The 23,717-nt window shown below is 55.2% G+C and overlaps 1 protein-coding gene across 10 annotated transcripts in view; it reads left to right on the top strand.

The window, feature by feature from the left end:
• CLEC16A (C-type lectin domain containing 16A) overlaps window positions 1-23,717 on the top strand; it is a 201,831-nt gene that overhangs the window by 154,866 nt on the left and 23,248 nt on the right. Inside the window, exon 22 of one of the 10 annotated variants that reach the window (XM_042921646.1) lies at window positions 23,371-23,479. The exons of the other annotated variants lie outside the window; for them this stretch is intronic. Coding sequence (XP_042777580.1) covers window positions 23,371-23,479 — 109 coding nt within the window. The remainder of the gene's footprint in view (window positions 1-23,370; window positions 23,480-23,717) is intronic. 10 annotated transcript variants of the gene reach the window in all.

The following is a 23,717-nucleotide window of genomic DNA, read 5'->3' as shown; positions in this document are numbered from 1 at the left end:
AGTGCCACTCGGGTGTGGTGTGGGGAGTGGGGACACTCTCACAGATGTGGCCCTGGGGGCAGCTGCTCTGGGCCCTTGGGTAGAGAGGCCTCGCGGCCTTCCCTTCCCTCGTGGCCCGACCAGCAAGTGAGATCCCCAAGCCTCAGCGTGACTCAGAGAGAGGGAGGGGAGCTCTCCCCACCCTTCCCCTCCTCACCACTGGCTGTCTCAGCCTGCCCCACAGCCGCCCAGCATCTGGAATCATCCTTGGTCCTCCTCTTCACCGTCCCACCCCTGCTGGCCTGCTCTGCTTCCAGAAGACACCTCCCTGTGCCAGCCAGCTGCCCTCTCCCTAGATCGCGGAGCAGTATCCTCAGCTTCTCAGGCTTCCACCCTCACCACTGCCCTTCGGCCAGAGGGATCTTTCTAGAACATAAGTCACATCACATCATGCCCCTCCCTACAACCCTCCGGTAGCTTCCGGTTGTACTTGGAACAAAACCCAGATCTCTCACTCTGGTCCTGCGTGGTGGTTGTGAAACGGGCCCCAGCTGGCCTCTCAGACGCAGCCACCCAGCTTCCTTCATCCCACCACCCCCCACCCCCACCCCACCCATCCCCCGGCCACACCGGCCCCTGCTGCTCCTTGAAGTCAGCACTTTGCAGAGTTTGGGCCTCGGGTCCCCTTTATACCCGTAAAAAAAATATCGAGGATCCCGAAGAGCTATAGTTTATATAGACCTTGGGTGGTTCGGTCTGTGGCGCTTGGACTAAGCAAGGGACACAAGGGAACCGAGACCCCGGAAGATCGGAAGCATTCTCCCGCTTAATTTCTGTCACCAAAGTGAACGAGATGTTCCCCCCGGGCAGGGCACATGCACCCACACAATAGACTTGGAGCCATTGCGCATCAGCCGGGTTTCGTCGCCCTCACCCTTGGAAGTTTTCAGAAGCCAAGGGGTGGGGCCGGAGGGGGGCTTCCGAAGCATGGCCTGGGTTGGCCTCTGATGCCGTGGCGCCACGGCCGCCTCCGGGCTCATGAGTGCAGCGCTGTCTCCCCACCCCCCACCTTTTGGAAATGGTCTTGTTCTGTGTCCCTTGCCGTGGGCCACATGATTGCAAAACCTGGGTGGGATGCCCACTCCTCTCCTGCCCAGAGGGGATCCTTCACAATGGGGAAAACAGTTCTGGGTGACTGCCAGAGGGGCTGACTCTGTCTTGCCACCCTTCCCATTTTATCTGCCGGCCAGGTGATGGTCACAGAGCTGTGTGTCTCCCCCTTACCAGCTGTAAATGATTATATTTAATGAAAATACACCCTCCATTTCCTTGGAAGAGATACTAAAGTAGAATATAAATCAGGGCTCTTAGGTGACTAGCCACTTTGGTATATTTCTCTTTTTCCACTGGGCTCGGAGAGAAATCACAAATCCTATTTATTGGCCGGTTTTATGTTCCTGGCCCTCGCCCCTGCGGCAGGTTCAGCTCAGCTCAGCTCAGCTCTGCGAGGGCAGAGGCGTGGGTGCCCGCCTGGCCGGGGCAGGGGGCGGTCATCAGCAAACAGTGTGTCCCGGTGGGCAGGCGTGACCAGATCTAGAGTCTGCCTTCGAGGGGCGGCCCTCCACCGTTGGTGCCCTCGAGGCCTTGTCCCACCAGCCCTCAGAGACCGCCGATTGCCAGAATCTGCCAAGGGAGGCAGGGTGTCCAAAACTAGACCGCAAGGGCATCTTTCCACACACAGCACGGCTGGTTCCTTCTCAGCGCTCAGGACTCTGATCAGATACCTGCTCAGGGGCCTCCCCTGCCCCCAGGCACAGCTGGTTTTCTTTAATTGAGGTGAAATTCACATAACAGAAAAGAAAGCGTGTGATTCAGTGGCACTTAGTACGTTCATGGTCTTGTGCCACCACCACCTGTGCTAGTTCCAAAATACCTTGATCCCCCCGCAAATAAATGCCCGTTCCCCTGGGCCCTCCCTTCCCATTCGCCCTTCCCCAGCCCCTGGCCACCACCGCTCTGCTTCCTGGCTCTATGGACTGCTCTTTTCTGGATGTTCGTATACATCGTATGGTGTGTAGCCCTTTGTGTCTGGTCTCTTTCCCTGAGCATCACATTTGCGTGGAGGTTCCTCCACGTGGTAGCGTGTGTCCGAGCTTCCCCCGTGTGGACAGACTGCTTTTCATTCGTCCATTCTCGCGCCGTTGACGGCCACGTGGCTGGGTTCCACCTTTTGGCAAGTGTGTTCGGTGCTGCTGCGAGCATGCACGTGGAAGTTTTTATTTGAACACCTGTTTGCAGTCCGTCGGGGTATCTCTGTCGGAGTAGAATGCCTTTCCCACGGCCTCCCGAGCCCTTGCCATCCACTGCAGTGGACCCATTTGTCTTCCCGGCTGTGTCGCTTGCTCCGCGCTGGCTTGGAAGGCTCCGGGGCACTGTTCGTCTTGCCCTCCACCGCCGATGCTTAGTGAGCAGGTGCCCAGTGACTGTCGAATGCGGGCGGGGACGTGGATTGGTGGATGGAGGCTGGGCTGGATGAGCTGTTCAATGTCCTGTCTTCCCATCAGACCGTGAACTGCGGCAGGGGCGTTGCTGTCTTGCTCCCGGCCCTGACACCTGCATCAGTTGGTGGTGGTGGCTCAGGATGCCAGCCACAGAGTCAGACTTCATCCCACCAGGGACGTCCCACTTTCCTCTCTGGTCCCTACTTCTTGTCCCTGCTGGGTCCAGGCCACCATTTGTCTCTGGGCAAACATTTAAATCCCTGAGCACAGGGGGAGTGCAGCGTTTTCCACGAGTGTTATCTTTATGAAAGGCAAACAAACCGGCCCTATCGGTCACTGACCCAGAACATTTAATAGTTCTGTGGAAAGGCAGCTTAGTTCCAGAGCCAGCCTCTGGCAGCTGAGTAACTGAGGGAGAACGCAGAGATCGCAGTGTGCTCAGAGCCAGCCGCGCTGACCACGAAGCCTCCAACTGACAGCCAAAAAAAAAAAAAAAAAAAAATCAATGTTTAATTCATAGACCTCAGTCCTTCCTCCTCTCCTGGGATAACGTACTAGGTGCTAATGTCATCTCATGACAGTGTTTCCCAGAAACTAATTTTTTAGGCCTGTTATTTTTCTTGTTTCCGATTAGAAAACTGGAGCCACTTCTCTCCTCCCGGCTCCCCAAGGCAAAAGAAACGCCCTTTCTGGAGTCACACAGGAAGGAGAGCCTCCTGGCACCTTCCTCCAATCTTCTCAACCCCCTGTTAACCCATCCCGAGCCTTCGGATCCCTGGCCAAAGACTCTAGCCACTGGGTCAGTGACTTACAGAAACTTCATTTTGACCTTCACACCTTTGTGTGTGTGTGTGTGTGTGTGTGTGTGTGTGTGTGTGTGTGTGTTAAGTTTAAGAGAGAGCGTGAGTGGGGGAGGGGCAGAGGGAGAGGGAGACAGAATCCCAAGCAGGCTCCACGCTGCCAGTTGTAGAGCTCGACGCGGGGCTCAAGCCCACAAACGGGATATCATGACCTGAGCCGAGGTCAAGAGTTGGACACTTAACCAACTGAGCCACCCAGGCGCCCTGCTCTGGGTGTTTTGAGCAGAAAACATCATCTGTTTCTGGGAGCATAGTGTAGAGTTTGACCGGAAGAATTTACTGTGCCAGGCACAGTTAATTCCGTGTTAATTCTGTATGTGTTAATTCCGTGCTCTGGATAATGCTGGGAGCTGGTGTGGCTTGCCCTGTTCTACATACGGGAAACCAAGTCTTGGACCAAGGCTGCGGAGCTCACACAGGGCAGGCTGAGAGCCGTACCTGCACTGGCTGCTTCTAAATCCCACTTGTCTCCAGAGGTCGGCAAGACAGACCCCCATTAGAGAGGGAGGGGCCTGCCGGGCGGCCCTGGCATAGACAGGTCATTCCCCATTCCCATCTTATGCGCAGCACTCACACACTCCAAGCCCCGCCTCGCATCAGGGATAAACCTGCAAAGCAGCTGTCTGGAAAGACGCTCCCCCCCCACCCCCCACAACCACCACTTCCAAACTGGGTAGAGCTTGGGGCCGCGTAAAGACCCCATCATGGCATAGATTTATTTGTTCCCAGTCTATCAAGAGCAAAAAGCAGAATTGAAACTTAAAAATGTTGCCTGTGTAAAATCAGGATCTGAGCTCTCTTCAGAGCTCTCTGGCAGAGGTCTCTAAGAGAGCAGCCCTTGCGTGGTTGGGTCGGAGGTGTGGGGATCAGGTCCCACTCAGAACTCATCCCTGAGCTGAGTCCTAGGGTCCCTGCTTTCCACGCCTCTTGTTGGAGCCCCCGGGGAAGCCGCGAAGAGGGAGTGTGAGCTCGTTGTGCAGCTGGGAGCACACAGCCCTGAAGGAGCCACGTTCCTGAGTCAGGGCCCACGAGGCTCCCTCACCTGGAACGTGCCCCAAGATCTGGACGCTTTCCCAGTGCACACACTAGCACTCGGTGTCTGAGGAGCCCTCTTGCGAAACGCTGCGCAGCGGGCGGACCCAGCCTCGGGCCCCAGATGAGCCTCTCTGGGGGTGGAGGCAGGAGGAGGAAAGAGTTCCAAAGAATTGAGTGTTGCTTCACTTTTCGGGGTCATTGGCCACCTCCGACTGTCAAAGCAACCGTGTGCCCAGGAGCCTTGTGCACCCAAGGGAACGCCGCTCCGTTTGCTCGTGGAGAAGAGAGCGGAGAGCCTGGGCAGGATGCTGTGGGAGGAGGCCAAGCCCCGGCTTCACTCTGCCCTTGGGCTTCCGTAGGTCCCGGTGGGCCCCCGAGGGGCAGCCTCGCTGGCAGCAGGGAATGGGCGGGCATGTGTCAGAGCCGGTGGCACAGCCGAGTGCCTGTGTGTGCGCGTCGGCCCACGCCTGTGCCTGCCCTGGAGGACGCGGCTCCTGCCGGTTCCTCGTCCTGTCAGACTTCCTAGGACGAGCCGAGCGTTTATTGTAGGGCAGCTGGAAAAAGTGGAAGAGGACCGAGAAGAGACAAGATGCACTAAACTTCTCTACCCTGAGGTGTCCGTGAAACACATCCAGCGTCCCTGCCCGTCGTTCTTTCCGTTTGTCCGGCATGGGTTTCTGGTCTCAGCAGCAGTGTTTGCCCGGGTAAGGGTCAGCAGAAGGAGGTGGCTTAGCCCATCCCTGGAGCAGACAGTCTGGGTTCAAGTCCTCCCTCCACCTTCTACCCGTTACGTGGCCTTGGGCCAGCACCTGTTTATTCGTGTAAAAAAAAATGAGTGTACTTAACACTACTGAACTATGCACTAAAAAATAGTTAAGAGGGTCAACTTTATGGTATGTGTGTGTTACCGCAATTAAAAAGGGGAAAAGAAGCGGGGATGAAAATGTGACCCACCTCATCAGGCTGTCATGAGCATGAAAGGAGTTAATTCACCTAAGTGCCCAGAACGATGCCTCACGCGTGTGCGGTGTGCAGTGAAGGTTAGGCTCTCGGTATTTTTTATTGTCATTGTTATTAGTCACGGTTGACCCTTGGGACCCCAAATAATAGGTTCGCTCTCTACGCATTCAATCAGTTTGCACGAAGTTAATCACCCAGCAGCTCCCTGTGCTGCACGTCCCAAAGACACAGCACAGTTGTACAGATTTGCTCATTTAGAAAGGCTTGTCATCAGGTACTGATAAAACGCAGGGGCAGAATTTGCCTCCTGCAGAAGGGCCAGGAGGATTCCGGTGCTGTGATGTGCCAGGGTCCCACAGCTCCTGGAGGCAGAGCCAGGGCCAGAGAAGAGGGGAGATCCGTCCCCAGCGCCCCAGCCCAGCACGTGCCCGCTCCCCCATGGTACTGACTGCCATCACTTAGTTCTCGCTGACCCACACACCGGGCCTGGGAGGCTGGCACCGTCGGTCACTCTGCGGACAAGGAAACCTGAGCACGGGAAGGAGAGTGCCTGGCCCACTCCGTGTGCCCAAGCCTTCAGTCCTGAAGATTATTCAGGGGCAGAACACCTGGGAACCAGCTGTGCTTTGGGAACTCTGAGAACTTTTATTATATTCCATTCAGTCGTGTGGGCCAGGAGCATGGAAACCAGTAGAAAACATGACTGTATTCTGTGGATGCAGGGGTCTGCGTCCGAAGGAAAAATCCATAAAATTATGTGAAGAAACTTGATGAGCCTCTTTCTTCTATGGATGTTTGTTTTTTTGCTGCTGAGTCATTTGTTTTTACCAACTGCAAGTTCTCATTAACAGACAAGTGATAGCAAATGATGAGGATCAAAGGCTCGTTTGTGGGGTAAAACTCAGAAACAGAGAAGACCCCGGCCCTTAATTTTAGCTGGGAATTGGAAAAAGACCACGTTGGTTTGATGTTTGCCTGAAAATGTCTCTGACTAGCCTAGGGAACCCTAGGGTCCCCCCTGGAACTGGGTTTGAGAACCACTTTACCACTTCCCAAGACCCAGTCATGGTGCCTGCCTTGGGACCCAAGAGCATGAGGTGCCAACCGAGTGGCATCACTGAGTGTGCAGATGGCTAAAACGAGAGTTGTCACTTCACGGGGACCCTCCTAAGGGTGAGAGGAACCAGAGCAGAAGGCTGGCATGGGACACAAGAATAGTGCTGAGTGTTCACAGAGAGGAGGGAGTCACTGGGTCCTCCACACGTCCCTTTCCTCTCTGCCCGTTCCTTCGTGGCCTCTTCAGAGCGTGGCAGCCCCTAGGGCCCAGGTAGGGGACCACCAGGGAGAGAAGGGAAAGGGGGACAGATGAAGGAAGAGCTGGCATTTTTTTGAAAAAAATTGTTTGATGTTTATTTACTTCGGAGAGAGAGAAAGAGAGAGAGAGAGAGACAGAGCATGAGTGAGGGAGAGGCAGGGAAAGAGAGAGACACACAATCTGAAGCAGGCTCCAGGCTCTGAGCTCTCACCAGAGAGCCCGACGCGGGGCTTGAACTCACGAGCCGTGAGATCATGACCTCAGCCAAAGTTGGACGCTCAACTGACTGAGCCACCCAGGTGCCCCTTTTTTTTAATTAAAAAAAATTTTTTTTAAAGTTTATTTATTTTGAGAGAGAAAGAGCACTCGCAAATGAGGGACAGTGATAGGGAGACAGGCTAGAAAGCCCAGTGGGGTCAGAGCGCCTGAGGGCTTCTGCCTGCTGAGGAGTTGAAATTTTACCTTGGGAAGCAGTAGGAAGCCCTTGAAGGTGCCAAGGCCAAGGAGCGAGGAGGCAGGGGGCTTGGCTTTTGCTTTACTGGAGTCAGGAAAGGCAGAGGAGAAGGGGGTGGGCAGGAGAGAGACCCAAGATGCTCTCAGCCCTTCCGATGGCACCCCCCCCCCCCAACTGTGCTGTAGATGGTGCTCTGCCCTTGGGAAGGATGAGAAAGTCTTTCTGCAGAGCTTCTCCCTTCCTCAGCTTGGTGCACGTCCTTCCATATCCCTTTCTGCGTGTTTCCGTGCTATGCTTGTGCTGGCCTACTGCGTTGCCCTTTTATTTCTTGACATAAACGAACGCCATTTTCACTCAACACCGTGTCTTAGATTTTTCTTCCCTGTTAGTTCGTGAGAGTGCCCGCTTTCGCTTTTATTCCTGCAGAGCAATCCATCACGTGGGCACACCAGTTTGTTTAGCCAGTCCCCCATTGATGGATGTTTAGGTTGTGGCCAGTTTTTTGCCCTTGACAAATTACGAGCGCCTCTGCACACCCTTGCACAAGGATTTCCCTGGAGTAAGTAACCATGAAGTGAGTCCAGAAATATCTAGGGCCGTGGCCCCAACTGGACTTGGGTGACCAATGAAGCACGTGGGTGGAGGGAGGGGGAGGCCCAGGGCTAGCTTAAGGCAAAATATCAAGGACTCTCACTTTATGTCTGAACCCTCTCCTCTCATTTAGCCCGCGAGGGCATTTTGGTGATCCCAACTTCTGCCCGAGCAAAATCCTCATTGCTTGTGGGTAGTGTTCTATCCAGGAGGCCTTCAGGAGCTGTGATGATTGAAACGGTTCCCAGGAGCGAGCGGGGGGCCTCCAAGGGCTCGCTGACCCACCTCTTGGCTTGTCATCCCAGACAGGACATGATGGTATGATGGGACCCCCAGTAGGTTCTCCTCTGACCTCCTGGCTTCTCCACTGAGGTTAGGACTTTCTTCGATTCTTTCCTCTCTGTAGCCAGCATCCCATGACTCAATACAGCTCCCTTTATTTGTGGCTGGCCAGCCATGGCATTTTGTATGAATGTGCTTTTCTCCAGAAACACATACAGACTATTATTTGTTCAACATCTCAAATTCCCAGAGGGCCAAAAGTCAATATTATCCCAGTGTGGCAGGAACAGCTGTCTTGTGACATCTCTTCACACTTAAACAGCCCGTTCCTTAAGCCCCGGAGCGACCGCCAAAAGATACCCCAAAGCCCATCGAAGCAGGGCCGATGAATTGTTTTAGTTTGTCTCCATTGCTTCCTGCTATGAACTCAGGTCCTTGAATTCACATGATTCGGGCAGTAGGCGCTTCAGCTGTGTGAAATACGAAGTTTGGGCTCTGATTTGCAAGGACTCCTCTGAAAATATTTGCAAGTTTGGTAAAAATTCAGGTGCTTGCCATGTGCGGTATACTTGTAGCTTCACAGACTTTTTTAAGGCCCCAGGATGAGAGTCCCATTTATTGAATGCCTGCTCTGTGCTTGCTAGGTACTAGACTAGTTGCTTTACATAAGATAAAGAGAGAAGTGTGTAAAAACCGTCATGTCGCTAATCCCACTTCTGCGGCCGGGGCGACCAAGACTCCAACGCAGAAGCCCCTTCTCCAGGGTCCCAGAGAGACTGAGCCTGGTTTCAGACTCCTGTTCTTTGTAACGTTTCTACCTGCTTCCTGAGAAAAAGGTTATCTCTTGTTGGGTGTTCTTTCCTTTCTTGCTAAGTTGACTTGAAGGTTCTTTGTTGCTTCTGAGATAACGCTGCCCTTTGTTGTGGCTTTCTGAGTATGCTGACTTCACAGGCTGACAGTTGAACCTGAGGTACTGGGTACCACATGCACTCCAGCCTCTTGGATGGAACAGGTCCTCCTAAATCATTGGGTCAGTCCAGTGGCAGGAAGAGTCGGTGTTGATGGAAAGAGCCTCCCCAAACACTCCTCCCACCCTTACCCTTCGTATCCTGGAGAATGTTCTGAAATAGTTGACATTTATAAAATCTTGGACGTTCTGGAAAAATGCTTATAAGAAAAGAAAGCAACAGATTTCCAGCCCGATGCCCAAGGAAAATGTCCCACAGCTCAGAGCAGCGTTCTGTTCTCCTGAAACAGTGCCCGGGGCCTAGTGGAGGCATGGCCTGCTCGCTACGCCCTCTCTGACCTCTCCACGCCACCCTAGCAGAGAGCAGATGCCGAAGGCCCCCCGTAGCGACTTCTGTCCCCACTGGGTCGGCAGAGGGGCCCCTCGTGCCTGCTGGGACACCCACAGCTTCAAGCAGCTTAAAAGCTACCACCATTTGGACGTCCGCTATATGCCAGAAGGGTGGATGCCACCGTGCTGTTTAAACCATGCTCCAGCCCTCCCAGGGCGTTCTTGCCGTGAGGAGGTTTGGAGCACATGCCCTGGAGTTAGCCTACCCAGCTTTTTTGGCACTGACCCATTGCTGTCAGGAAGTTCTGGAAGGCTCCCTGAGCCTCAGTTTCTTCTTCTATAAAACGGGGCTCCTGATAGAACCTGCCTCCCAAGGGCGGGAGCTTGGCCCAGGGCACCTGTGAGGTGCCTCACGATGCCCCAGTAAGTAACCGTCGCTGACATCGAAGAGGAGAGGCCGGGGCCCTGAGGGCTAGAGCACCCTGGCCAAGTTGTGCCCTCGGGGGGTGGGGTGGGCACGGTGCGGGCCAGCACTTTGGGCCTCCTGGCCGGGGCTCTCGCCCCTTGCAGGGCAGCTGGCCCAGCCCCTACAGGTCACTCACAGCTGTTCTGGCTGGTGCTCTGGGGCTCTGCCAGTCGAGGGGGCTTGCGGGTGCCCGCCCTGCTAGAGCCGCCAAAGCCAGGGCCACCTGAGCCACCGCGCATCTCCCAGCCATTGCGCACGGAGCACCCCTTGCAGCTCCGTTCTCGTCTTCGTGCAGCTGGCAGCCTATGGGGGGGAGGCAGACGTACAAATGGGGCGTCCCTGTTCCACAGGTCACTGGGAGGGGGCGTTCGCTGACAGGCGAGCCACCTAGAGGCCCAGTGCCATCTGCTCGTGAGGATGGCGCTGTCCCCGCGAGGTGTGTAGCTAGCACCGTAGGGTCGGGAAGGCCTTTCCCACCGGCACTCCCAGTAACGCCCTGAGGACAGGGGAAGGGGGAAGCCGAGTCCCGAGAGGCAAGGTGACCGTCCGGGTCGTACCTCCAAGAAGCCGCAGTGTGCTTTGCCATCGTCAGGTGGAAAGGTCTGCGTGGCTTGGGCACCACGGAAGAGCGTTTCCTGTGGCTCACCATGTCACCAGCATCTGGCCAGGTGTCTCCACGATGGGGATCACAACCGCCTGGGGAGGAGGAAGGCCCTGTTACTATCCCTGCTTAACGTGTGAGGGATGTGAGGCCCAGAGAGGTTAAGTCACCTGCCCCGGGTCACACAGTGGTCCCGGGTGCTGCCGAAACCCACTCCTTGGCCACCTCACCCCGCGGCCTACTCAGTCCCCTGTCCTGGGATCCTCCTGGGGGCCCGGGGACCTGAAGAAATCCTTAGGCTTGCCTTGGCACAGCCACGTTTGAAAGCCCGGAGGCCATGTTCTCAACTTCAGCCCTTCACGCGTGGTCCCTGAGCCGTCTTCGCTCCCGGGCCGGGAAGGGTTTTCTGAGCACGCCTGTGGAGGCGCGCTGATAAATCAAGCCCGAGATGCCTCCGCTTGGCTGGCAGCACTAAGTGGTTGTCTAGGCTTCCCCGGGCCAGTTGACATCTGCCCAGTAGGTGTGAGGCATTAACAGCTTATTCTCCTGCTTTTCGCAGCCTGGGCTGGCTCTCCGCCAGAACGCTTCAAAGTAACAATAATAAGGCGCCGACCTGCAGTGGGAAACGCTTGTGCACCAGCTGAACACAGGGGCCCCTGCAACGGAGATTTAAGGTCTGCCAGTCAGGGAAGAGTTTGGCGACCTTCCGGAAGGTTCTAGGGCTGGCCCTGTGTGTAGCTCAGCTCTTCAGTGATGTGAGTTTGGGGAGTTCTGCATCTCGTTGCCATCATGGCCTCCCAAAGATGGGCTTCTGTGGAAGACCATGAAGTTCACCTTTTCATGTATTCTGTTGTTCAGGCTGCGTGCACCGAGCGTCTGCTGTGTGGCAGGTGCTGGGCTTGGGTTTGAGGTAACAGCCAGGAGCCTACCAGACACCCCTGGCCCTGCCACACGGAGCTCGCAGTCTGGTAAAAAGAACAGGCCTTATTCATCCGTTTGTACCAGTAAATGATTAGCCACTGCTAGGGAGCCTGCGGGGATCAGGGAGGCTTCCCTGGGTACGTGGTGGGGGCTGAGGGCGGGAGGATTCCTTGGAGCAAACTGGATGGGCGGGGACGAGGTGTTCCAGGCAGGGGACGGCGTGTGCAGGGGAGCTGAGCACAGAGTGAGGGCGCTCCCCGGCTCCCATCACTGTGACAGAGGCCAGGCTCCCCATTGCTGCTGCCATCGATGGGCCACCTTTTGTGCTTCGAACTCTGTACCAGGCCTGCTCCGTGGGATCGTTATCTCGCCTTGTGAGCCTAGGGAGCGGCAGGCTTACGCTCACTTTGCAGTCAAAGTTTCCTCAGCCTGGGGGGGTTACCTGGACTTGCACAGCAGGTCAGCGTCCCCAGCGCCCGCCTACCTCCGCCTGACCCCAGCCCGCGCCCTTGCCGGGCTCCCTCTTCTCCACGTCCTGGTTGTTACTCTTCCTCCCTGTCCTGTGTTATCGCTCATGTGGCTTAGAGGCCTGCCGGAAGGATCAGGATCCCGTGGCCAACAGGCCCATTGAGCGAGAATTCTAAGTTCCCGACCTCTAATTCGCAAACAGCTGGAAGCCCAGAACCATACTTTGCAAGTGCGTCCTATCCGTCCTATCCCTGGCGCTCAGCACTTTTTCAGCAAACCCCTCAGCTTGGCTCCGGACCCCGCTCCATCGAGCTTAGAGGAAGCACCCCCCTGAGCCTTGGTCAGGACTGCAGCACACACAAGGCACAGCAGTGCCTTCCCCAAGGAGCGGAGAGAGAGGCCCAGCGCTCCGGGCGGCGTCGGGGGCGTCCCTCCAGCCTCAGGTTGGAGAGTGGCCTCGTTCTGCTGTGGCCAGAGGCAGCGGGGCCTGCTCAGCTCGGCCTGGCCTTTGGGGCAGCTCCTTGCTCTGCGGGCAGGTGGGCCTGTCCAGCTGGGTGGTCAGGAAGTCAGCCGCCTAGGACACCCTCACTCAGCTGGAGAGGCCCACGGGACCCGCCCTTGTGGTTTCCTGGGGGCAGCAGCACAGCCTTTTAGCAGCATGGAGTCCCGCCCTGGCTACGCGTTTCTAGAATCGCCTTGACAGCATTTGAAAAGCCCCCGTGTCCATGCCAGGTGCAGCCCAGTTAAAGCGAGGAGAGGGTCACTGGTGTTTTGTGAGGCTCCCTGACTTGTTCTAAAAGCCCTCCGGTCTTGAGAACGCTATGAGAGAGGAAGGCATCTCACTGAATTTCTCTCAGGTGGCTTTACAAGAGAGTCTGGGCGACCCCTGGGGTGAAATGCCATGGCCTGATTGTCGTTTCTTTAATACGCCCATCCTCACCGCACTCTTACCGCTGGGTTGTGCGGCATGGGGCCCACCGTGACCGAGGTCCCTCCTGCGTAGATCTGATGCACCCCTGTTACCAGCTCCGTCACCTGTAGCACAGAGATGGATTGACGGCCTGGAGAGCGGGGCTTGCGTCCAGACCGGCTCTCTCCCATCAGAGCAGCGAGTGAGGGCTGCCCGGGCCTTCAGAGTTTGGGAGCAGATACATCTGCTGCCCTGGGCCCGGTTTCAGGAGAGGCTGGTGTTCATCACACTTCAGGACACCTGTCGCGCTCTCAATACACAGTCTGAGCCTCACTGCAATGGTGTGGGAGCCCCACAGGGGCACCGGCCCAACCAGAATTGGAGGGCAAGGAAGGTTCTGGAAGGAGGTCTTGACAGATGGGCTAGGTTAAACACGGGGCATCCTGGGCAGATGGCAGGCTCTGGGCTGTGAAAACCGTGGTACGCGTGTGGGTCCCGCAAGCAGCCTGAGATGTGTGGGGCAGGAGATGAGGCCACCTGGGAATGACCTCCTGCGCAGGGTTGACCATCTTGGACTTCATCAGCGAGGCCACGGGGGCCGCTCATGGGCTCCAAGTCGGGGAAGGAGGGCGCGGGTGTTTACGGCTGCCCTCCGAACTGACCAGGGCTCCCACAGCGCTGGGAGCGGGAAGACCGTCATTCCCAGGGATCGGCCCCAGGCTGGGCTGCCCATGGGATCTGATGACCTATACTTAGCTGGAAAGAAGCAGCCGCTGGAAACAAGTTCTCACACAGAGCACTCATGCACTCCAGGGCTAAAGCTCACCCGGCCTGTTAGTGCACCTCACCTCGGAAATGTGGTCAGAATCCAGTCCCTCCCACCCCTGTACCCATCTCCTAGGCTGGGGTTGGCTCACTTTTCTTAAAGGGCCAGGCAGTCAATATTTTAGGCTTTGCCGGCCACGCGGTCTTTGTCACAGCCTGACTGCCTTTGCAGCCAAAGCACCTTGTATAATATGTAAATGAGCAGGTGTGGCCACTTCCAGTGAAACTTCACTTAGAAAAACAGGCCCATTGCCTGATTTGGGATTTGGCCTGCAGGATGTTGTTTGCTGACTCCTGACCTTGGCCTTCACAATCTCTGCCTCTTCAGTATGTTCCCAGCACCATAGCTAGAAAGATCCTTTTCAGGTATAAGTCAGATCATGTGTGTCTTCTGCCTAAATCCATCACTGGCTCCCATTTCACTCGAAAAACAAACTCCTTACAGTGGCCCCCGGGGTCCCACACAATCTAGACCCTCTAGACCTCACCCCTCTCCACTGTCCCCCTGACGAACTCCAGGGTGGCCACAGGAGCCTGTGGCCGAGCCTTGATGTGGCCGGGCATGCCCTGCTTTCCATCCCCTGCACTGAGCACTGTCGTCCCAGGTACCTGTGTGGCTCTGTCCTCACTGCCTTAGGATTGTTCCCCAGACTTCTCTGTCTCCGGGCTCTTCCTGAGCAGCCTGTGCACATCACAGCCCTGCCCTGCTCCCGGCACTCCAGGTACCCCTGTCCCGCTCAGTTCTCGTCAGAACACTCATTTCCTCCCAGTGTCTTCCCTTTCTTCATTGTCTGCCTACCCCGCACCCCATCCTTCCCCAGCCCATTATTGGACTGTAGCTCCAAGAGAGCCGACACTGTGTTTTGTTTTCTGCTAATTGCCCAGCTCCTGGAGCTTCACTGGGATGGGGTACCATACAGATGGTGCTTGGGAAGTCCTGGACGGATGGGTGGGTAGATGGATGGATGGGCAGGTGGGTGGATGGATACATGGAAGGATGCATGGGATGGGTGGGTGGGTGTACGGAGAGGAAGAGAGAGAGATCGATGGATGGATGGAACCACCAAATCTTCAATACCCCCTTTACGTGCTAGACATTGTTCACTGTGGACCCAGGGGTATGCTGAACAGACCAGTCCCCTTTGGAGCTCCCAGGCCCCGAGGATCCCGTAGATGCCAAACATGGCCAGGGCCCTGAAGGCATCAGCTGAGAGCTAGGATACTACGCCACAAAGGGGTCCGACCGGGACAGAGAGTCCAGGAAAGCATCTCCGAGGGAGGGTTGTTGACCTGGGAGGAAGTGGAGAAGCAGAGCTGGGCAGGAATCCATCCCAGACAGGAGGCCACACAGACGGGAGAGCTGTTGACGCCTGGGCCCACAGGCTGCCCAGATCCCCAAAGAATGCAAACAATGCTGTCCGGGTGATAGCCTGCCACCAGTTTGGGCACAGAATTCCCCTCTGTTGTCACTTTCTGCCCTGGCCAGATGAGAGTGGTGCCGAGTCTGGCCCTATTTCCCAGGAAGGTGCCTGGTCCTTCCCAGCACGTCTCTTTCTGTGTGAGTGGGAGGGATTTTGCAAGGTTCATTCAGCGGAGCTGGGGGTACATGTGTTCGTAACCCCCTTGCTACAAGTCATAACCGTAACTAGTTAGAAGGGGGCGGTGTAGTGGGATTGCACATTTCTGTGAGTAGACTAAAAATCACTGGATTGTACCTTGAAAATGCGTAGATTGTCCAGTGTGTGAAGTATGGCTTGGTAAAGCTGTCGTATTTTTTAAAACAGTTCTAAACTACTCAGGCTGTCCCAAAGCTGTCATCGTTCTCTAAAGACCAGGTTCTCTCATTTGCATCCTAGTTTCATCCTAAAATGGTCCAGTTTATGCAGCATTTTCCTTAAAGTGGTCCAGATATTGGATATTGGTGGGGGGGGGGGGAGGCGGATTGGAACGCACAACACAGGAATAATCTGGAAACCTTGATGCAATCCAGACTCACCTGGCACCCTCCCTCTTCCCTAAAATTTGCCTTTTTTTTTCCAATTACTTTTGACTTTGAAGAAAATACTCCGCTCTTACTGGTAAAATAGCCTCTTGTTCCCTTTCCTTTCCTGTAAATTATGAGATAAGTTTGTATTTCATACCTTTCCAGAAATCTCTATTGTTTGTGGTCTGACCTCAGAAGCAAGACTTCTGGGAAAGAAAGTAGGTATTAGAATCACCGCTTCGAGCATTTGTCGAAAATCTCTGAAGTGGCCAGCAGTTTGTGTTACGCGTTTGAGACAGAAAACAGGTGAACACCACCTGTTCGTCGCTCAGGAGTCGCTTCCTGGTGCCGGCAGACGAAACGTCGGCCACTCTGTCCAGCTCCTCCAGGGACTTTTTAAAAAGATGATCCCTCGGGGCGCCTGGGTGGCCCAGTCGGCTGAGCGTCCGACTTGGGCTCAGGTCACAATCTTGAGGTTCGTGGGTTCGAGCCCCGCGTCGGGCTCTGTGCCGACAACTCGGAGCCCGGAGCCTGCTTCGGATTCTGTGCCTCCCTCTCTCTCTCTGCCCCGCCCCGTTCATGCTCTGTCTCTCTCTGTCTCAAAAATAATAAACATTTTTTTAAAGCTTATTACAAATCGGATCCCAAAGGCTGAGAGATGATGAGGGCTAGTGGCAGAAAGGGGTGAAGGTTGTCCGGAGACAAATGCTCAGAGCCGTGGCTGGTGCTAGCATCTAGTGGGGCCGGCTCCCGTGTGGCAAGCAGTTGGTACACGCCAGTGCCTGTGCTAAGCGTGGCTCTGTGCACGTCTGCCACGCGTGAGGTGGGGATTGCCTTCTCCTACTGCACCCCGGGAAACGGCGGCTCAAGGCCGCACAGGCCATCCGCAGCAGGCTGGGATTTGAACCCACCTGTCTCCACAGCCCTGCACTCTGTTTCCCTGGCTGTACCCCGGCGCTGAGTGCCCCCCTCCCGGCCAGCACTCGTCCTGCCCGGCCTCCCCCTGGAGGATGGCCGGGCGAGCACAGCAGTCTTGGAGGGTCAGGAATGTGCGCAATGTGAACCCCGCTGGCGCCCTCCCTGCCCCCCGGTGCGGCGACAGACTGAAATGCCCCTTCTCCATGACAGGCGATGTGCCCTTCACAGGCCCAGAGGGGCCCAAAAGACACAGTCCGGCAGTTCCGTCTGGGATGTGCTTCTGTCCAAAGAAGTGCTCTCACGATTATTTATTAATTGTGGCAGGGAAGAGAAAAAACAGAATAGAGTTTCCTGGAAGGGGATAAAAGTTCAATATGATAAACTCCCGAAAAGCAATCAAAGGCCAACGAGGGCAGAAAAATAAAGGACAGAGAGAGTAAGTGAGATGATGAATCAAAGTGGCCGGGGTGTGAGCAGCCCCCCGGGGAGGGGCCGTGTCTCGCGGTGATGGAGGCGCGCAGAGTCTCCGAGCAGGAGCGACCTGGGGGCGGTGGTGACGGCGGGTCCCAGAGCTGCCCTTCGAGGCCGCCAAGGCCCTGGGGATGAGCTGCCGATGACAGAGAGGGACGGGGCCGGTCACCAGTCGGCTGTCCTGCCTTCACCGCAGGCCCGCTCTGTTCATGTGTGCGCTCGTATCTGAACGTGGAGGATTATCGATGCAAACCGTAGAGGGACAGGAAGAAAAAAACCCCCACAGTCCTGCCGCCCGAGAGAAACGCATTGTAAATATTTCCGCTTTCTTCCCATCTGTGTCTTCTCTTTTTTCCCTGATTTTTAGCCACCCAAGAAATACATGAGTGGATTCTTCATTAAAAAAAAAAAAAAAAAAAAAAAAAAAAAAGAAGAAAAAATCATATCATTACAAATGGGACTTAAGTCCCCTTTAAATACTCTTCTCTGTTCCCACCCTTCCCCAGACATCCCACGGTTTGGCTTCTCTCCTTCCAGAGCCTTCTGTGTGCCGTTGCATTCTCTGCGTGTGCCCATAACCTTCTCTGCAATTCTGAAGCCCAAACAGCACTGGGGGGAAAAAAAAAGATTTTTCCTAACTCACTTGGTGGCGGAATCTGCCTTGAACTATTTGTGAGTTATTTGCAAGAGTCGCAGATGCCATTTATTGTGAATATATGTGTTTTATTTCTTGCAGAAATGCAATATTTGGGGCTTTGGCTGCCTGAGACCAGCCAAGGGTGTGACTTAACGTATATGTGTGTGCCACATGGCCCTTTAACCCTTAAAGATTCTAAGCTTTAAAACACATCTGGCCTGTGGCGCCTGGGTGGCTCAGTCGGTTAAGCTGTTTCAGCTCAGGTCATGATCTCATGGCTTTGTGGGTTCAAGCCCCGCATGGAGCTCTGTGCTGGCAGAGCCTGCATGGGATTCTCTCTCCGTCTCTCTGTCCCTCCTCTCTCTCTCTCTCTCCCTCTCTCTCCCTCCCCCTCTCTCTCTCTCTCTCTCTCTCTCCCCCTCTCCCCCTCTCCCTCTCTCCCTCTCTCTCTCTCTCTCTCTCTCTCTCTCTCTCTCTCTCTCTCTCAAAATAAATAAAAACTAACTAAATAAATAAAAACATGTCTGGCCTCAAGGATTTAGGATAAGAAGTCATGGATCTGTAATTGTCTTATGCTGTGGGTTCACCCCCCCCCCAACTTTTTCTTAAACCTGAAAATAATTCTAATCCTGATTATCCTTCTGCAACTTAAATTTCGGACACCACTGTGAGTAAAAAGCTTTCCGTGTCAGTGGGTACAGATTTCACTCATTCCTTTCCCTGGCTGTGCAGTGTGGGTGCGGGGGTGTCTTTGGGCGTTGGGTCATTTCTAGATTTTCACTCTCCCGGGCAGCGCTGCCGTGGGCATCCTCGGATGCACCTCTCTGTGCACACGTGCAGCCCAGGATCAGAGCTGCTGGGTTGTGGGGTTTTGTTCTTAACACCGTCGCTGTCATGGCAGAATCACGTCCCCCGTCTGGCGTTTTGCTGGCCGGCAGTCTCGTTGCTACTTGGCTCCTGCAAGGGTCACCCCGATGTGTGCCTTCGTCTTCCCACGCAGCTGTCCCCGGCACAGCTCTGTGTCCACGCCGTCCCTTTTCCTAAGGCATTAGAGCCCACCCCTTAAGACCCCGTCTCAACTACTCCTGTCTGCGGATGACCTCGTTTCCAAATAAGGCCACGTTCTGAGGAATAAGGGCTTCAGCATGAGGATTTGGGGGGAGACACAGTTCAACTCTTGACGGTCTGAAGTTTAGCCGAAATTGACCTAGCCAGGCCATTTACGCTGGCTGCTTAGGTCGTTTCTGGTGCACTATGCCTCGCTCTGTGATGACCACCCTTGTACAGAAATCTTTGTCCACGCTTCTGGTTACTCCTTTGGAAACCGCTTCTTAGAGTCTGCAAGAATGCCCCTGTTGAAGGCTCCTGACAATGCCTTGCCAGGTTGCTATCCAGAAAGCGGAGTGGGGCAAGGGGTGCCCAGCTGCCCACACCTGTACCCCACACTTGCGCTCAGCGCGGCTCTCCAGACAGGCCAGCCGCATGGTGCCTCCAGGCAGAACAGTCCTCCCAGCACGCATGCGCCTGCCTGCCGGCCTGGCCGCGTGCGTTCCTCTGTCCAGCCTTATTTCTATTTTATCTCTTACTCCTGCCAAAAAGAGAGTCCACAGGTTAACAGCAAAACAGAAGCCGGAGCTCAAAGTGTCTGTTTAGGGCATGTTCTCTTGCAACCACATATAGGGAATAAAGATTTCAGAAATACTGGGCTTTCTGGGCATCAGGCACTAAATCAATCAGTGACATTTCACTCACAGGGCAGCTTGCCAAGCCAGACCAGGAGAGAGAAGTAAGTTCTCTGGTTTAGTTCAGCCCGCGAAGCCCACGGCAGCCTCCGTCGTCCCGCTGCTTCGAAAGGCAATCCAATAATGAGCACTCAGCCGCTTTGGGGGGGCAGGGGCCGGCCAGGGAGGGGGTCCTCTAGAGCCATTGAAAGCCAGCCAACCCGATAGCTTTTCGGGGTAGATTGGGAGAGCTGGGGTAAAGAACTCGGGGAGCCGGGGCCTTGATTCACAGGGACTTCAGAGAGTGAGGAAGCAGAGGAACCCTTAGGAGACCTGGGGGCTTGGTGTCCACGGTGACCAAAGGGACAGGCAGGGCTGGGTGCTTGAGCGCTCCCAGCTGCGAGGGAGCGTTGCAAGACAGACGCTTCACTCAGCAAGGCCGGGCCGGCGTTGCTCTCGCCAGCTTCGTGCAGAGACCAGAGAGCAGGATGCAGGGAAGGATAAATTTAGCCAGCATTTCAGGGGAAAACATCGATCTCAAATGTAGTACTGTCTTTTAAAAGAAAGTGGAAGCCGTAGGCCGGTCATTTGGGACGATTTCACTTGAACAGATAAAAGCCCAAGAACAGCGACTGCTTGCAACCAGCTCACCCCGCGGGCAGCTCCAAAGGAGGGCGGCCGCTCTCCGCACGGGCGTGACGGATGGCTCGCCCTGGCCCCCCTTTGTTTGTTCCCAAGAAAAGGTGCTGCCTTGTTTTATGGAAAGATTTTATTTAGGTTTATCTTTCCAGTCCCGAAGGTTCCTCTTCGCAAGGAGTGACGCCGGGCCCGGCTCTTGAGTTTTCTGGCGGCGGGCCCAGACTGCTGACATCTGATGTGCTTTGTGTCACTACCAGCCTCCCTCCCCGTGTCTCATAGCTGAGCAAAGGACATCCAGTAGCTGTAGACAGATTTTTTTGTTTTAAACCGGGCACTTCGGACATTGGCACGGTGGGCGCTGTTCCTACCTAGGTGAGGCCGAGGGAGCCACAGGGTCCCAAATAATAGATCGCCTGTGCAAGTGACGTTGGTGCAGCCTCACTTGTCCGGTGGCCGCAGCATCTTCCGCGCTGCCTCGCTCTGACACTGCTCCCTTGTTGGGAAGGGGAAAAAAAGTCCGGTCTGTCAATATTTGGGGCACTAATCATCTGCATTCGGGCGCCAGGGGTCATTGAAAGGCTGAGACGTTTCCAGGAATTCATGGCTCTAAAAACAAGCTGACCGTAAAGGATTTCCAGCGAGGATATGAAAGAAAAAAAACCCAAATCTCAGCCCCACCCCCACTCGCCCGCCCCGAGCACTGTCCACTGGGTCATGGATTCTTGGGAAGAAGTGAAATCGAGGCGCACAGTGATGTGTGGGTCCCACTTAATAATGAATGTGGAGGAAGGAGAAGGAGGATGTTCAATATTTAAACATTTCAGAGCGCTTCATTTGGTTTGCCAGTTAGTGCCCTCCGCCTGCTTCCTGGACGGGTCCTGTGAAACCCGGGCGCCCTTTGCTTGTGTCCACAGCCAGGCTCTGGCACCGGGGCCCCACATGGGAGGGAGACGAAACCTCTGCTAAGCAACCTATTCCTGCAGGACGTCTTCTCGTTTGCTGTTGGCTTTCTGAAAGGAAGAGGGAAGACCGCGGGAGAAGTGGGGCTTCGATGAATCCTGGGGTACCCGTGAGGAGTTTCTTAAGCTTCAAGGTCATCTCTGGAGTTGTCATAATTGCCCCATTTCAGCTCCTCTTAGAGCTGACTCATGTTAACACAAATTTTGTGCTCGGGCTCTTACCTCTAACAAAAAGGCTCAGCAGTGAGACCCCGTGCTCACGTTTAGGAGATGTCTATCCAGTGTACCTACTAGATACGTTCCTTAAAAGTTGCCTAGAATGCAGAATTCTGTGAATCAATTCCTTTTTTCTTCTCGACACACATTATGTGAAAAGAAAAGCATTCCTTTGGCGGGGGGAGGAAAAAACATTTGGCCCCAAGACATAATAAAATCATGCTTAAGGATGCAGCAAACTTTAAAGTCTCTTAGTTAAAGGAAATCAATACTTTTATGATGAAATATTAATAATACTAAAAAAAAAATAAGTGAAAACTACAAATGCAGAATCGCCTGGGTGATTTCAGCGTCGAACACATTAGCTTAGCATTTGCAGGGAAGCACAAAGAGAAAGCGGGGCAAGTGGGGCCCGTCAGAGAAGCCCCCTCCAAGGCCTCGCAAGCCCCCTTGCCCGGAGCTTTCTGTTGAGAAGACACACACCCCCTTAAGTGCCAAGATCATTTCCAAGCGTTTTTTGGAAGCAGTTGCCTTTTAGAAACGAAAAGATGACTGTAAGCTGGGGAGGGAGCACGCGTGTGCGTGCACCGACACACAGACCTACACACGGACGTACACGGGATGTGATGGGGACCGAGGAACAGAGATCCGGGGAAAGCCACTCGTTCGGAGGCCCAGGTGGCTGTCACCTCCCCTTCCTCCTGTGAGTGTTTCCCAGCGCACATCTTTCAAAAGGACACTTGCGTTCAGCTCCACCTAAGCAAAGACAGAACACAGGCACGCGTGTCTTGAACCCAAACGTGACCAATGAGATTCTAAGGCTCCTGATGAAAATAACAAGAATCCCATCCTCTTATCTACGGTTTGCATATACATCTCTTGAACTTTGTCTTCATTGACTCCTAAGATCTTTGGTCACAACTGAGCACAGGAGGAAGAAGCTTGCTTTGTGTCGTGCCGTTTTCTCTAGAGAGCCAAGAGACATACCCCACCGCGGGTAAGGAAAGACACACAGACACGGGAGGGGCACCTGGGTGGCTCAAAGCATCCGACTTTGGCTCAGGTCGTGAGCCCTGCGTCAGGCTCTGTGCTGACAGCTCAGAGCCTGGAGCCTGCTTCAGGTTCCATGTCCCCCTCTGTCTCTGCCCCTCCCCTGCTCACACTCTGTCTGTCTCTCTCTCTCAAAAAAAACAAAATAAACGTTAAAAAATTTTTTTTTATGTAAAAAGGAGAAAAGAAAAGACAAAGAAGAATTCTCAATTCTTGCCTCATTGGACCCGAGGTCTAGGTGCGACACATGTCTGTTAAGTAATCAAAACGGCCAGCACCACCTGAACACGTGACCTGTGTCATCGCATTCGGCCAGGTGTGCTGCTGTCACCCCCTTGACACGGGAGCGCACACCGGCCTGCAGCGTGAAGCGGCCCCCCTGTACTCGCACGTCCGTGTGGGGTGGCCAGACCCCGGGCGCTTTCTCCACCCTGTGCCCCATGCCCCGTGCCCGGAGTGGGACCTACGGGCCCAGAGCCAAGCGTGTGATCTCGAGGCTCCTCCCTCGCAGATGACAGAGCTGTGTGCACAGCTGCCCGCTTGCCTGTGTCCCGCGGGTGTGCCACGACAGAAGCCGATAAAGTCCCTGTCCACTCGAGGACCTGGGTTATGGCTTTTGAAGATTGTTCTGGGCCCCCTTCCACCGCGATCTCTGTACGGCTCTGGACACACTGATTCTGTCGGACTCGCGTACTTGGAGAGAGTGTCTCCAGTTCTTTTTGTAGATGACGTGGAACGGGACGTCGTCATCTGCTGGTGGGGCCCAACCCCGATCCGTTAAATCACCCGGTAGGAGGGGCTTTGGTGACGTGGCCTGGCTGTAGAAGTTAACCACCCGACTCTGCGGAGCCCGGGTCCTCGCAAAGTGCACGCGCCAACGGGTCCGCGGGTGTGGGGCTCTGCTTTGGGAGCGTATTTATTAAGTCTGTGCCGAGGGCACATGCCTTCTGCAGAAGACCCACACGCGTTCCCTGGCCCCCGTGCACACCGCCACTCTGTAGAACACACGAGGCGGGCGTGCACGTCGGCGTGGCCCTAACCCTGCTGTGGCCCGAGCACACAGAGCACGGCTGGGGAGACGAACAATTCGGCAGAAAGAACCAGGCGCTCCCAAGGCTGGCGAGAGCCGCGGTGGGGGGGTGGGGGGGTGGGGGGGGGAGGCATCCTTTGCCAGCAAGGTGACCCACCCCCGCCCTGGCCAGTGGCTCCAGCTTCTGCCCCGTCGGGCGCTGGGACCGCAGGAGTCAGGGGTCGGTGACCCCTCCGCCCTGACAACTGTCTAATCCGCCTCCCTCTCCCTCCTCTTTCAGCCCTGGTTCCTGCCTTAGTAGAGAGGCAGTCGAGATGGCCACTGCTGAGTTTTCTAATGCCTTTGCTGAGAGAGTGTTGGGGAGCTCTCTGCTTGCTAATGTACAGACGGTAATACCACCGGAAAGGGCAGGGGGCTGGGCGCGGCGGGGGCCCGGGCCTCGGGAATGAAGTCCAAGTCCCGGCAGCCTTCGGTTTTAAAACTCCAGAGCGAGGTGATGCCGCCATAAGAGCCTCTCAAGAGACCTAGTGCCCCCGTGCCCCCCACATGCCGCCGACCCTCCGTGGCCCGGAGAGGGTCCCATGTTCAAGACAGCGAAAAGGGTGCCGGCACAGCAAGGTGCTGGCG

This window comes from Panthera leo, chromosome E3, assembly GCF_018350215.1.
Source record: "Panthera leo isolate Ple1 chromosome E3, P.leo_Ple1_pat1.1, whole genome shotgun sequence".
In the NCBI taxonomy this organism is placed as follows: domain Eukaryota; kingdom Metazoa; phylum Chordata; class Mammalia; order Carnivora; family Felidae; genus Panthera; species Panthera leo.
This window is presented reverse-complemented; position numbering and strand designations above follow the sequence as displayed.